Consider the following 14,428-nt stretch of genomic DNA (forward strand, 5'->3'; position numbering starts at 1 on the left):
GCTTCCATAGCCAAATGTGTAACCCACACTGATGAACTGTGGCCCTCTGTCCCCTGTCTAGTGACTAGTCCACGTATAAAGGTTTATGAGTCTGCTACAGCCTTTAGCCAAGGAACTGGAATCTTTGTCTCAGAGTAGAGGTTCCTGCTTTTAAATCCAGAGGCCCTGGGAGAAATCCCCACCAATGCTAACCTACCTCGGGATATCACCTTAGATACAGTAGTACAGCTATGTAATCATTCACTTGATCTTTCTGCAGCACTGTTTCAATATATTGTAGGCACAACAGAATCAGTATATGTTCTCATTGCACAACAGTTAGTTGGTGTTGGGGAAAAAAGGCAACGGGCAATTTTTACTGATTTGGTGCCAGTGGAACAAGCTTACTGAAGGTAGATTTGGTATAAATAATCTTAAAGTCTGAACAAAAAAAGTCTCCCAAATGCCCCAGACAAAACACATCCTACATAATAAATACCTTCTTTCAGAGTGGTATGAATATCCTCCATTTCACATCTGATTTTGGCTCTGCAGTTTAATAACTTCTTATCCCAGATATTTATGACATCTTTCTGACATGTACCAACTTCAAGGTAGTCCAATTTAACTTTTCTTGATTGGAGTTCATCTCTGCTTGCTGGAATATAGAACATGATGAAGAGTATATGAGAGATCATATCAGAAATCAAATATCTCAATACAGCCAATGTAGTATCCAGAATCTCTCTTGTTACTGCATAGGACACTTTGAATCAATGGACAAATAATAGGAGACTGACTTTAAATGAACTGTTGGGCTATACCTCTATTGACACATATGACTCAGATTGCTGAATAAAGAATATGATAAAGTCACAAACCAATGTACAAGAAACAAAAGAAATCAGATGTGTTTCCTCCCCTTCCCACAACTGCTCCTTCTCTTAACTTTAGCAAAGCTTTGCTGAGTGAAATGACTATTCCACAACAGAATCCTTATAATTCTTAAACCAATGTTCATGGAATGAACAAAGGATCATCTTTCCATATTTCAAAAGACATGATCCGGAGTTCTGCTGATGATGGAAAGGTATTATCAGATGACTTTCTGTGGCTAAATGCTGACATCTCAGCAACAAACAATCGTGCAAAGCGATTTATCAGATAATTTTTACTTTATGTGTATTGCACACTAAAATAACTTCAGTGTGAGAAACCTCAGACTTTGAATGCTCCTTCTGGAGCTGCAAGAGCTTTGGTGAAGTCTTTTTAGGAAACTTCTCTTTTAAAAGACAAAGTCAAGATCATTATCATTATGTGGTCCCACCAGCTACACTGTTCCTAATAGATCATGACAGTTTTAAATAGATACTTCGCACAGCAATGAGGTTCTTATTTTAGTATCCTTTCCCCTTAACACCATTGCTCAGAGTCACAATGCAGGATAGCAGGAAGTTATAAGAGTTTTTAATCTCCTTGACTCTAAGGTGCACCATTTGGTGAATCCAGTCTGATGCTCTACCACCTAATCTTCTCATTAGGTCCTGCTTTATGCTCATTTCTTCTAGCAACTCCTGGAGACTAACTTTTCTAGAAGAGCTGTCAGGTAATTCTGGATTTTCATGGAGGCTGAATTTCGATTTCTACCTGGGAATGTCACAGTAGCTCTTTTACTGTGCATTTGTTAGGAAGTGGAGGGTTTAATGCACACACTATGCTACTGATGTTGAGATTTAACCCACATGCAGTTCCAGAGTCCAATTGTTGCAAATAGTCTTTGATAATCATTTGAGCAGGTTACTTACTGCATTATTGCACAATATGATCCCTCAAGGATTCCAATAACTAAGTTTCACACATTTACCATGATCACTGTTGGAAGTAAGTTTACATGGTTCACTGAGGACCCATGATTTTTCCCCAGATCAGAGTGATACAAACCAACACTGGGGATTCTATGGGAACACAGGACTTGCAAATCCAAATCAGACCCTCTGTCCCTCAAACTAGCTACCCTATTTCCAGAAATGGCCAATACCCGATGCTTCAGTGAAAAGTGGAAGAAACCCATGACAAGCCTCAGTTAATTAGGACACGTACAGGATCAGAAATTAAATGTCTAGGCCATTCCACAAGTCTAGTTGCTGAGTATCCTCAAGTGCTTTATAATTTGTCCCCATCTTTATCTGACTGACAAGGGCCCAATAAAAAATTCTTGTAATTATTTGTATTGTGGTAGTGTCTAGGGGACCCAGTAGCTTTGTGCTAGGCACGAAGCATTTAGGAGAGCTCCTACTTCAATGAGCTTCAATCTAAACTTGGATATTACACCTGGATTTTTTTAAAAGTTACCTTTAGGGAACAACGGTTGTTCTTCAAAGGCAAAAAAACCCACTGATTTTTTTAATGCAAACTGTTGCATAAATGCAAGACCATAAGAATGTGAAATGCCTGTACTGCCAAAAAGGCATTCGATTCTGGCACCCTTATTTACACCGAGTACTACTTTGCTCCGCAGCTAGTCCCACTGCATGTGGAGTAAGGTACTACTCAGTGACAATAAGGGCAGCAAAATTAGATTTCTTATAGATTTAATTGCTTGCTACCATCTTATCTAAATTTTCCTGTTGTGAAATCACCTAGAAATATTGTGTTTTAAAAAAGTAGCCTTTAGCCACTATCAAAATTAAAGCAATAGGTATTTGCTTCACAAATCTTACCTTCTGCAGAACAAATAGCTATTAGCATTCAAGTTTCCTCGAAGGCACAAAGAACAGTGGGAGATAATCTGTTAATATTTTAATCAGTACATTTAATACAACACATTCGCAGATAAGAATTGCTGAGAGCTATTTCATAAAGGGGTGGAAGTTGCATATTAAAAACAAAGCAATAATCAGTGCGATGAATATACAATTAAGAATCAGGCTGCCACTAGAGGTTTCAGCCCTTTCTGGGTTTACATTTTCTCAAGTCTGTAATGGACTGTAGTGTTGGGATACCAATCACCACTTGAATCAAGGTGTAATAATGAAATACCCTACTAGCTTTAATGTGCGTCAGCTTTCAATAGGTGCTTTCAACACAATATCACATGCTTGGACTATAATATCTCAACCAAACAAATGCAAAATTAATATGGAGACTGGGAAAGTTTCCAGAACAACCTATACCTTGTTTCAAGTCATCTTGTCTCCTCTAACACTAGGTAACCAGTGCCTAGGTTCCTTAAGCAAAGACACCTGCATTTACTTGGTGAGATTAAGTCCGATGTATTGGCAGCAATGCATTCTCAGCTGATAAATCTCCACAAGTCAGAGAACCCAGTGAGTTAAAAAACTGGAATGCAGTTACACAGCACCCATCACTACACTGTTATTTTCTGGTTTTCACCAGGGAGACCAGACATGCACATTGAGTGTTAATCATTAACTAAGAAAGAGGCATTAGCTTTATGTTCTTTACTCTATAAACCACTTATTTCTTTAGCTGTTTTATCATTTGTTCTTGCAGAGGTCAGATTAGTTTCAAGTGTCTGGAATACCTGCAAGGTTTGAGATTTCAAGATACAAACAGCCCTTGCAGCAGTACAAAGAATCTAAAGCAATAACCATGTTCCCTACAAACCAACAGGCCTCTAGTATTTCTAGTAGTAGGCAAACTGGGAGGGTAACACACTATGTGCTAAAGAAGTGTATTCAAGGGCATGCGTTTGCAGGCACATGGAAAGGCTTCTGCCATTTTTTCCTTCCTCTCCCCTAGTATTCTTAGCATGGACTGGTGCTTATATGGTGCACTAAAGAAATGGAAGGTGGGCATGAGACTTTCACAAATGAGGATGGTAATGATATCTATGCTGAAAGAATCACACTGCAGCATAATGCCAGCCTCTGGAAAATTAAAGGCTTCACAGGACAACATATGCAAATTACCATTTGCAGTTTCTTTAGCGTAAAGGCATTAAGTGTAAATTAAATCTGTTTTGATTTCTACAAGTTTTACATTTAGACCAGGATGTTGTCTACTACCTTTTGTAGAAGTAATCCTGAATAACAATGGTAAGACTCTTGGCCAAAAGGTGGATAAATAGGGGGGGGGGGGGAAGGAGGGAGGGAGAGAGAGAGAGAGAGAGTGTCCAACTTTAGACGCTTATCAGGATCTGATTTTCATAAAGTGCTGAGCACTCGTCTTCTGAAAAATGAAGTACTTTTAGGGTATTTTAAGTTGGGCACTCAAAATATTGAGGCAAAATACTAATTGCTTTTGAAAATTTAGGACCTTAATTACTTCTCTGCTAGAGTAAGAAAGACTGGAAAATATACAAGAAACATTTTGTTGGAACACCATATGTTTTTATGATTTATAACACCTATCTGGACAGTGCAATAGAAAATCATTCATTATCCTGTTGAAATGAGGCATGAAGAGACCAGTCCACCACTGTTTTAAGTATTCATGCCAGTTTGCTTTGAGATGAAAGAGGAATAAATCCTGTATGGTGGTCTGGTATTCCAGAAGCTGGTTGTCCAGGATATGTATTGTAATGGTTTGTATATATTTAGTATACACAAGTATGCTGAATCTTATTCTGACAGAAAGCATGTTTTTAAATTGCAAAACTGACATATAAAGCATGTACTTCTATAAAGAAGGGGAACTTGATGGAGAATGTGCTGCAGTATATGCTATATGTTTGCTTCACCTCATGAAAAGAGACTGTTTAAATCATGGAAGATTTCGCATCTATGCCTTTTTTTGACAATTCTTGCCATGAAAAGACCAGAACAGTAATTCATATGCCAGCTGTGTCATGTTTTAATATGACCAATCTTTCCAAGTGTTTTAATCACTAAACCAAGGAAAAACTGCAAGTTTTGCATGGAACAGCAGTGTTTCTAAGATTGTAAACCTCTGTCTTGCGCCAATTCTATTTCTGAAACTACTGCATAACTTATAACAGCACTGGCCCTGATTTTCAGCTGAAGTAAATGGGAGCTGCTTGTGGTCTGGGCCTCTGAAAACCAGGCCCAGTTGTTTCTCTGAGTGGCTAACCTTCCAGCTTCTGGTTTTCTTTTTCCATTCGAAGCAGTAGGATTTGTTGATGGATAGCTTTTCTCCACAGACTCTGCAACTCTTCCGATTTTTTCCTCCCGCCAGCCTTATCTGGGGCATCCTCATTTTGCAATATCAAAGAAAGAGGGTCCTCCTCCAAGGCTGGAGCAAGAGGGGACAGTGGCAACAATTCATTCCCCTCAAGCCCATCTGCAAAGAATCACATAACTATCACTGGAAATCCAGATTACATTGGCTATACATGCCACAGTGAAGACAGCAATTTCTACTGTCACATTCAGCAACAATGCACCTGATTAGAAGCGAAAACCACATGTTTCTAACAGTGAAGACAACATTTTAAATGAAGCATTAAAGTCAATGGCTATATTGAGAACCCCTCCACAAACTTCACTCCAAGTTACAAAGGGCAGTTTAATAGTTGACCACTCCCACTGCATCCTTATTACCTTTTTCTACAGTCAAGCTTGTTAACTGCCATAGTTTGCTATATGTTCCGCCTAGCAGAGAAGCCATGTTTTTCTGTCTGCTAACACACAGTATTTGTGCAATAAATCTATCAGTTCATCTACAACTGCTGAACAGAGAGAACTTCTGTAGTGGATCCACAGCTGTGAAGAGTGATATCGGAGCCATATTAACTAGTCAGAATTTTGAATTTTTAGAAGCGATTTCATGCATTAGTGCATTTAGGAGACCAGTAGATTAACATCTAGAACTAAAAAAGAAAACAGGGAAGGGTGCTTAACATCCAGATTGTTTTCTGTTTGGGACAGAACACTGTCAAAATGCTCTTTTTAAAAAATAAATATTCTTGTGTCTTATGTAAGTAGGGTGTGGCAATATTTGCTGACAGATATTTTGATCACTTAAAGGCAGTTCTTGCAGTTTCTCTGCCCTTGATGACAACTATAGCAACATGCAATTAGTTTGCCTCTGCTGCTAGAAACACCAGTTCAAAACAAAGACTCAAAGTCACCCCAAGGAGATATTTTCCAAATCTGGTTCAGCAAGTACGTTACAATGTTGCATTAAGTTGCTTCTCGTTAAACATCTACTTTTCTTTCCAGGAGTAACCAGCAATAGCATATGAACAGTCTGCTTTCTTTGAAGCCCACCGACCTTGATGCTGCATTGTTGAGGGAGATTTGTTCATGGGTGAAGCAACCCGCAGGAAGATTCGCTGCCGCCAGGAGATGCGGCGGGGGGTAAGAGTGACCCCGCTGGCATTTACAGACTCGTTGCTGCAGACGGATGAGGTCCTTTTCCTTCCCTCCCCATCACTGGAGGAAAACAAGCAGAGAGCACAACCAAAAAAAATCAGCTTGAAAACAAGTTGATAAAGGTTCATTTAGTACACAGAAACACACATGCATATGCTGGATCAGTGTTAGGTAGGCAAAGCAGATCATGATCACGGACCACAACCTGAACACAATTGCCAAATGATGCTCCGAAATTCACTCCAGACAGCAGGTAGAGTGAGTGCTTAGCCTAGTATTCAGAATTAAAGCTTATCTTTTTTTCAAAATTCCATTTGAAAAACTAAGAGACATTCCAGTGCAGCAAAATAAACTAATATTCAGCCTTCAAAAGGCTGCAATTTGTTTTCCTTTCAGCCTGAAGAGGATCTGATGCAACACATTGAGGTGAGGACATCGCTTGAGCACAAAACCCGACAACTCATTTAATTGGCAGGACAGACTAAAAGTAAGCAGGATCATGAGCCCAAAGGTGGAAGTGCTTAGGGCTTCAGCAACCCCCTCATGAATCATTCCCTCTTCCCACTCTTCAGGAGATGGCTGACAGTGACAGGGAACAAGGGGACAACTAGAGAGTGCTCCCCCCTTGCCCCCCACCGCCTCACACTAAAGGGGGAGTTTGCATTCTGTACCAGCATTCCCAGCAGAAGGAGCAGAGGCCAGGAAAGCAGGGGAGAGAGATCCTGTCACAGTGCTCTAGAGGAGACTGATCTCACCACCAACTGGCACATAGAAATGGACCACAGGAAGCTGGCTGAGCAGATAATACTGATGGAGGAAGAGGCAGCAGAGAGCAAGGTGGAGCAGGAGATTAGAAGGAAGCTTTCCCCTGTGAGGTACAGCGTTCCCTCTAATTTTTCCCCACCCATGTGTGGAATGAATTTTGTTATGTGTGACATATGTGCACCAATACGGAGGTGATAACAAAATTCATGTGGCGGGGTGTGGGAGGGGACTCAGGGCTAGGGCAGAGGTGGTGAGGGCTCCAGCTGGGGGTGTGTGTTTTGGGAGTGGGGCCAGGGATGAGGGGCTTGGGTGCCGTGGGGCTCCCTGGGGCTACAGGGGGAGAGAGAGGACTCCCCCCCCCCCCCCAGCTCTCTCCCCACAGCAGCATGAGGGGGAGGCGCCTGTCCCCCGGCCAGTCCAGGGTTGAGCTGGATCAGGACCGGGGGAGGAGTGTCGCAGCAGGTCTGGGGCTTGGGGAGAGGCATCTCTCCCTGCTGCAGCCCTGAGCGCCTGCGTGGCACTTAATAGGCAGCTGCACGGCTGCACAGCTTAGAAGGAACTTAGGTGAGGTAGTTATAATTGTCCACTATGGGGCTTAAACACCTCTCTCTAAAGCATCTGGCACTGGCCATTGCTGGAGACAAGGGGTAAAATTTTCAAAAGCACTTAAGTCAAGTAGGAACTCAAGTCCTGTTGAGTTTCATTATTTGAAAGTTTTACCCAGGACACTGAACCAAACAAACCACTGGTTGAATCCATGAGGGCAGTGACTATATCCAGCTCTGTTCTTAAAAAAAAAAAAATCTTGGCTGACTCTGTTGCAACTGATCCATCCCTGCACTCCTTCCATGGCTCAGCATGTGGCAGTTACACTGGCCTGCAGACACCTACAGCTTCATTTACAGAAGGCAGATGTACAAGTCAAACAAATCTTTACCAATCCTAATTATTTAGGCAGAATACTGCTTGGACAAAGCACTTGCAGTAGCAGCTGATAAGGACAAATAGCACCAGCCATCCCCAAATGGACCTGAGACAACCCTTAACCACAGAGGTATGACTACACTCCTGGAATAGGCTGCTGGAACACATTCAGCAGAGGAAGAAGGGGTAAAATGGACCATTTATCTCAAAGAAGTGATGGGGTTTCTGTACTATATGGAAGTCCTCTAAAAGGGGGATGCCAGAGATTTGCCTGTGCTTGCCAGAGGATTACCGTGTACTCTGTTAGGGTTCAGTTGCAGCACCTCAGGTCTGTGATGTATAAGAATCTGAGATACTCATTCCTAAAGGAGGTGGGTGGCACTCACTGGAGTTTCTCAAAGAACACCTGCATAGGACTCTGGGTTACAGAAAGTCTGCAGTCCTTTTACAGTGCTTTACCCCACACTGCCATCTGGGAAAGACGACCACCAAAGCCTCAATACTAAGATAAAATTAAAAGGGTGTATTTTAGAGGTTTACAAAGCTAGCAGGGCAATGTCACAGGTAACTATCACTGCACACTCAACCAGTGGGATGACAATGCATCAGGAAGACAGGTTGAAAGTGTCAAATAAGGAATACTGCAAGGCTGCAACTTTATCATAACGGGTTGTCAGGACACTACAGAACATTGCATCTATAGATGCAGCTTTTGGCAGGAAAGTTCTAAAAGAACCAGAACTTTTCATGTCCCCAGGACCTACAGTACTTATATAATTTTGTTAATCCTCCATGGGTACTGCTGCTACAGACTCCTGGATCTATAGAAAAGGGAGGGCTGACAAATCAACAAATGCTCACTATGATATTTAGGAAGTAAGTCTGTAACGGAATGTTACAACAATTTGCATCTCTGACCTCTCAACTGGTAAAAAAAGAGAAAGCATGCAAGTGAGCTAGACCATGTCATATTAAAAGCTACAGTTATGTTAGCTATGTTGCCCTAAGCAACATGCTGAATCAAGGTCACATATGTACCTTCATCAGAGCCAGTTCTGGTCTTTGGAAAACTTCAGTTTACTGAACTTTAAAACAGAATGATTATGCGGTTTATCATCTGAACAGAAGGACCACATTAAGTCTGTATGTACCCAATTTATCCTGTTTTTTGTTTTGTCTGCCAATTCATGGACTGCAGGTTCAACAGAGATTTAGCACCAGTTGGGAAACTCTTCTATTGAATATCGTAAGATGAACAATGATCCATTGTAAAAGCTAGGATTGGCTTTTGGATTAGCTAGTGCCACATCCTACCACAATAACACTGAAAAATCCCAGTTTTTATCTTTCTGTGGCCCAATAGTTGCCTTACACATTTTCTGTGGATAATAAAAGAAGGAATACTATTTCTATTATATACAACTACAGAGAATGTTATGTGAATACTAATCTAAATGAGGTGATGAAAAGAGTAGTCTGAAAATCATGACATGTAACTGCAGAAGATACAATTCATTTTGGGCCAAAATCTGCTCGCTTTATGAGAGTGTCAATGGGACAAGTCATGCAGGTAAAGCACTAGGATTTGGGTCTATTAATTAATTTGGTACAGAAGGATTACTAAGGATGCAAACTACAATCACTATTTACATTTATTCAAATGTTTGCATCATGCATTAGAAAATCAAGCTCAATCATTACAAATCTTACAAAAATGTAACCTTGAGAACAAGAAAAGAAGCATAACCTCTTCTTTTTATCATTCTTTATACAAATAATAAAACCAAAACCATTATTCTAGCACAAGCCCTCAGAAGGGGGATGCAGTTTGGGGACATACAATTCTGGGGCAAGTGACTGAGAAGAAAAAAGTGAAACACCAGTGTTTTATTTTCAGTATTTAATATGTATAGAAAAATTAGAGGTGGAGAGATAGCTACCACACATTTTAGTCTATGGTTTAATATCGCACCTTTCTGACCTTCAGTATGTACAATGTGATGAGTTACTTGTGCTTCACTGGTTGTTTCTCTGTAGACAAACATGGCTACCATTATGTACTTCACACAATAAGTCTCACATCCTTGGACATTTAAGATAAGTTGGTAATTATGCATTATCTTCCAAAATTCCCCTGTAATTTTGAATGACTATCTTAGTTCCTCATTTCCTTTTCCAAAAACAATCGACTACTGTAGAGGTAGTTGGTGTCAGACTTATGCACACAGCTTGAAGCATACAATGGGATACACGTGGCTATTTAAAAAAGTGTGAGGGATTATCAGAAAAAATATTCTAAATAAAATAAAAACAAACAAGCCATAAAATAGAGTGCCTTGGAATTTCTTAAATTCTACTTTGATAGTTTGCCTCTCTGAGCTAAGAGGACCTAAATTTAAAGTCTGATCTGAAAGGTATGCAAGGATGTATTACAGGGTAACAGGAAAAGTAAGTAACCCACACCTCAAACAAACATTAATGTTATTTATAAGCTCCACCACTAAGATGAGCAGATGGAACCAGAAGCTGGCCAAGATGGATGCAGAAATGGTCATACCAGCTCTACCATATGTTCCCAAACTTTCAAGTATATGGTGATAGATTTCTATACAACTATCTTAGGTATTGCTAAAAACATTCAACTCAGTATCTAGGCCTAGTGGGCTGCATTCTGCTCTCAGTTACACTAATGAAAATCCAGATTAGCTAATTTCAGAGGAGTTACTTCAGATGTGTACTAGCCCAAAACTTTAGTACCTAGGTAAGGCAGGTGCATGCTGGAGGTCAGAGGATCAATAGCACTATAGTCACCCCACTCTGAACTCAGTGGACAGCCAAACATTAACTCCCAGCTCCCCTCAGAGGGAGAAGTTGTCCAGGCATGGATATAGATGCTAATGGGTAGGGCCCTACCAAATTCACATCTGTGAAAAATGCATCACGGACCGTGAAATCTGGTCTTCCCTGTGAAATGTGTCTTTTGTGTACTTTTACCCTATACTATACAGACTTCACAGGGGAGACCAGCGTTTCTCAGACTGGGGGTCCTGCCCAAAAAGGGAGTCATGGGGGGGAGGGGGGGAGGTTGCAGTATTGCCACCCTTACTTCTGTGTTGCTCCCCACAGAGTTGGTGACCGGAGAGCGACGGCTGTTGGCCGGGTGCCCAGCTCTGAAGGCAGTAGCGCAGAAGTAAGAGTGGCAATACCATACCATGCCACCCTTACTTCTGCACTGCCTTCAGAGCTAGGATCCCGGCCAGCAGCCACCGCTCTCTGGCCACCCAGCTCTGAAGGCAGCGCTGCTGCCAGCAGCAGTGTAGAAGTAAGGGTGGCAGTACCATGACCCCCGTACAATAACATTGTAACCTCCCCCAAAAAAACCTCTTTTGCATCAGGACCCCCACAGTTACAACAGCCTGAAATTTCAGATTTAAGCATCTGAAATCATGAAATATGACCATGAAATTGACCAAAACGGACCATGAATTTGGTAGGGCCCTACTGATGGCAGTATGGCTCCAGAGACTCTGCTGCTATGGGGGCAACAACAGGCCAGCCACCAGCACAGAGAACTGAAGCACCAGGTCTTTGCAGCTACCAGGGTTGGGAAGCACTATCCTTACCTCTGATCCAGCAAACTGAATGTCTACCTGAGGGGAAAATTCAAAGGAGTCTTCCAAGGCTTTATCACAGGAGGGTACCATTGGGCAAACATTTCTACAGGCTAGAAAGCTTATACAGGTTCTACTAATATCCCTCCTCATAAAAACACTAAGGGTGATCACTGTAGTTCTAATTTCAGATTATGCTTAGTCAATAAGCATCTGTTAGGAAGAAAAACTTTTCATAAGACACAGGGAGGGGGAAAAAAAAAAAAGATTTGTTGCATGTCACAAACCGGGAAGAATTAGGGGAAGCAAAAGTGGATGGGAACCTGGGAGGCAGTGACCATGAGATGAGGCAGTGACCATGAGGATCCTGACACAAGGAAGAAAGGAAAGCAGCAGAATACGGACCCTGGACTTCAGAAAAGCAGACTTTGACTCCCTGCGGGAACTGATGGGCAAGATCCCCTGGGAGAATAACACTAGGGGGAAAGGAGTCCAGGAGAGCTGGCTGTATTTTAAAGAAGTCGTATTGAGGTTACAAGGACAAACCATCCCGATTTGTAGAAAGAATAGTAAATATGGCAGGCGACCAGCTTGGCTTAACACAAAAAAGAGGCTTACAAGAAGTGGAAGATTGGACAAATGACCAGGGAGGAGTATATAAATATTGCTCGGGCATGCAGGAGTGAAATCAGGAAGGCTAAATCACATCTGAAGTTGCAGCTAGCGAGGGATGTTAAGAGTAACAAGAAGGGTTTCTTCAGGTATGTTGGCAATAAGAAAAAAGCCAAGGAAAGTGTGGGCCCCTTACTAAATGAGGGAGGCAACCTAGTGACAGAGGATGTGGAAAAAGCTAATGTACTCAACGCTTTTTTTGCCTCTGTCTTCACGAACAAGGTCAGCTCCCAGACTACTGCACTGGGCACCACAGCATGGGGAGGAGGTGGCCAGCCCTCTGTGAAGGAAGTAGTAGTTCGGGACTATTTAGAAAAACTGGACGTGCACAAGTCCATGGGGCCGGATGCACTGCATCTGAGAGTGCTAAAGGAGTTGGCAGATGTGATTGCAGAACCATTGGCCATTATCTTTGAAAACTCATGGCAATCGGGGGAAGTCCCGGAAGACTGGAAAAAGGCTAATGTAGTGCCCATCTTTAAAAAAGGGAAGAAGGAGGATCCTGGGAACTACAGGCCGGTCAGCCTCACCTCAGTCCCCGGAAAAATCATGGAGCATGTCCTCAAGGAATCAATTCTGAAGCACTTACAGGAGAGGAAAGCGATCAGGAACAGTCAGCATGGATTCACCAAGGGAAAATCATGCCTGACTAATCTAATTGCCTTCTATGATGAGATAACTGGTTCTGTGGGTGAAGGGAAAGCAGTGGATGTGTTATTCCTCGACTTTAGCAAAGCTTTTTACACGATCTTCCACAGTATTCTTGTCAGCAAGTTAAAGAAGTATGGGCTGGATGGATGCACTACAAGGTGGGTAGAAAGCTGGCTAGATTGTCAGGCTCAACAGGTAGTGATCAATGGCTCCATGTCTAGTTGGCAGCCGGTATCTAGCGGAGTGCCCCAAGGGTCGGTCCTGGGGCCGGTTTTGTTCAATATCTTCATTAATAATCTGCAGGATGGTGTGGATTGCACCCTCAGCAAGTTTGCAGATGACACTAAACTGGGAGGAATGGTAGATACGCTGGAGGGTAGGGCTAGGATACAGAGGGCCCTAGACAAATTGGAGGATTGGGCCAAAAGAAATCTGATGAAGTTCAACAAGGACAAATGCAGAGTCCTGCACTTAGGATGGAAGAATCCCATGCACCGCTACAGACTAGGGACCGAATGGCTAGGCAGCAGTTCTGCAGAGAAGGACCTAGGGGTGACAGTGGCCGAGAAGCGGGATATGAGTCAACAGTGTGCCCTTGTTGCCAAGAAGGCCAATGGCATTTTGGGGTGTATAAGTAGGGGCATTGCCAGCCGATTGAGGGACGTGATCGTTCCCCCCTATTTGACATTGGTGAGGCCTCATCTGGAGTACTGTGTCCAGTTTTGGGCCCCACGCTACAAGAAGGATGTGGAGAAATTGGAGAGAGTCCAGCGAAGGGCAACAAAAATGATTAGGGGTCTGGAACACATGACTTATGAGGAGAGGGTGAGGGAACTGGGATTGTTTAGTCTGCGGAAGAGAAGAATGAGGGGGGATTTGATAGCTGCTTTTAACTACCTGAAAGGTAGATCCAAAGAGGATGGATCTAGACTATTCTCAGTGATAGCAGATGACAGGACAAGGAGTAATGGTCTCAAGTTGCAGTGGGGGAGATTTAGGTTGGATATTAGGAAAAACTTTTCACTAGGAGGGAGGTGAGACACTGGAATGCGTTACCTAGGGAGGTGATGGAATCCCCTTCCTTAGAAGTTTTTAAGGTCAGGCTTGACAAAGCCCTGGCTGGGATGATTTAGTTGGGATTGGTCCTGCTCTGGGCAGGAGGTTGGACTAGATGGCCTCCAGAGGTCCCTTCCAACTCTGTTATTCTGTGATTCTATGATTTTTCAACATGAATTGAAAACAAGTTGCTTCGAGAAGGGGTATTTTATAATTGCTTCAAAAGCTACGGAATTCCTTCCCTACACTCCCTCTCCCCCGTCCCCACCCCAGTTCTTTTTGTTGTATCATAACATGTGCACTAGTAAAACTAAAACTGCAACTGTATGCTACGTAATATTAATTGCCCAGCCATACGTAGGCATGCAGGAATTTGTACATGCAATTAAAATGCTCTGCATTTTCAAACATAGGTAGGTAATATCTGACAGTATAAACTGTTAAACAGCCAAAAAGTAGAATCACTAGAAAGGA

The 14,428-nt window shown here is 42.3% G+C and overlaps 1 protein-coding gene across 3 annotated transcripts in view; it reads right to left on the reverse strand.

Moving 5' to 3' along the window:
* The window catches only part of TBC1D4 (TBC1 domain family member 4), a 156,503-nt gene that overhangs the window by 17,612 nt on the left and 124,463 nt on the right, over positions 1–14,428 (reverse strand). For all 3 annotated transcript variants that reach the window (XM_048852302.2, XM_048852311.2, XM_075129033.1), the window contains 3 exons: positions 6,175–6,335; positions 5,032–5,241; positions 479–637 (listed from right to left, as the gene is read on the reverse strand). In XM_048852302.2, coding sequence (XP_048708259.1) covers positions 479–637; positions 5,032–5,241; positions 6,175–6,335 — 530 coding nt within the window. The remainder of the gene's footprint in view (positions 1–478; positions 638–5,031; positions 5,242–6,174; positions 6,336–14,428) is intronic.

Source organism: Caretta caretta, chromosome 1, assembly GCF_965140235.1.
Source record: "Caretta caretta isolate rCarCar2 chromosome 1, rCarCar1.hap1, whole genome shotgun sequence".
NCBI lineage: Eukaryota > Metazoa > Chordata > Testudines > Cheloniidae > Caretta > Caretta caretta.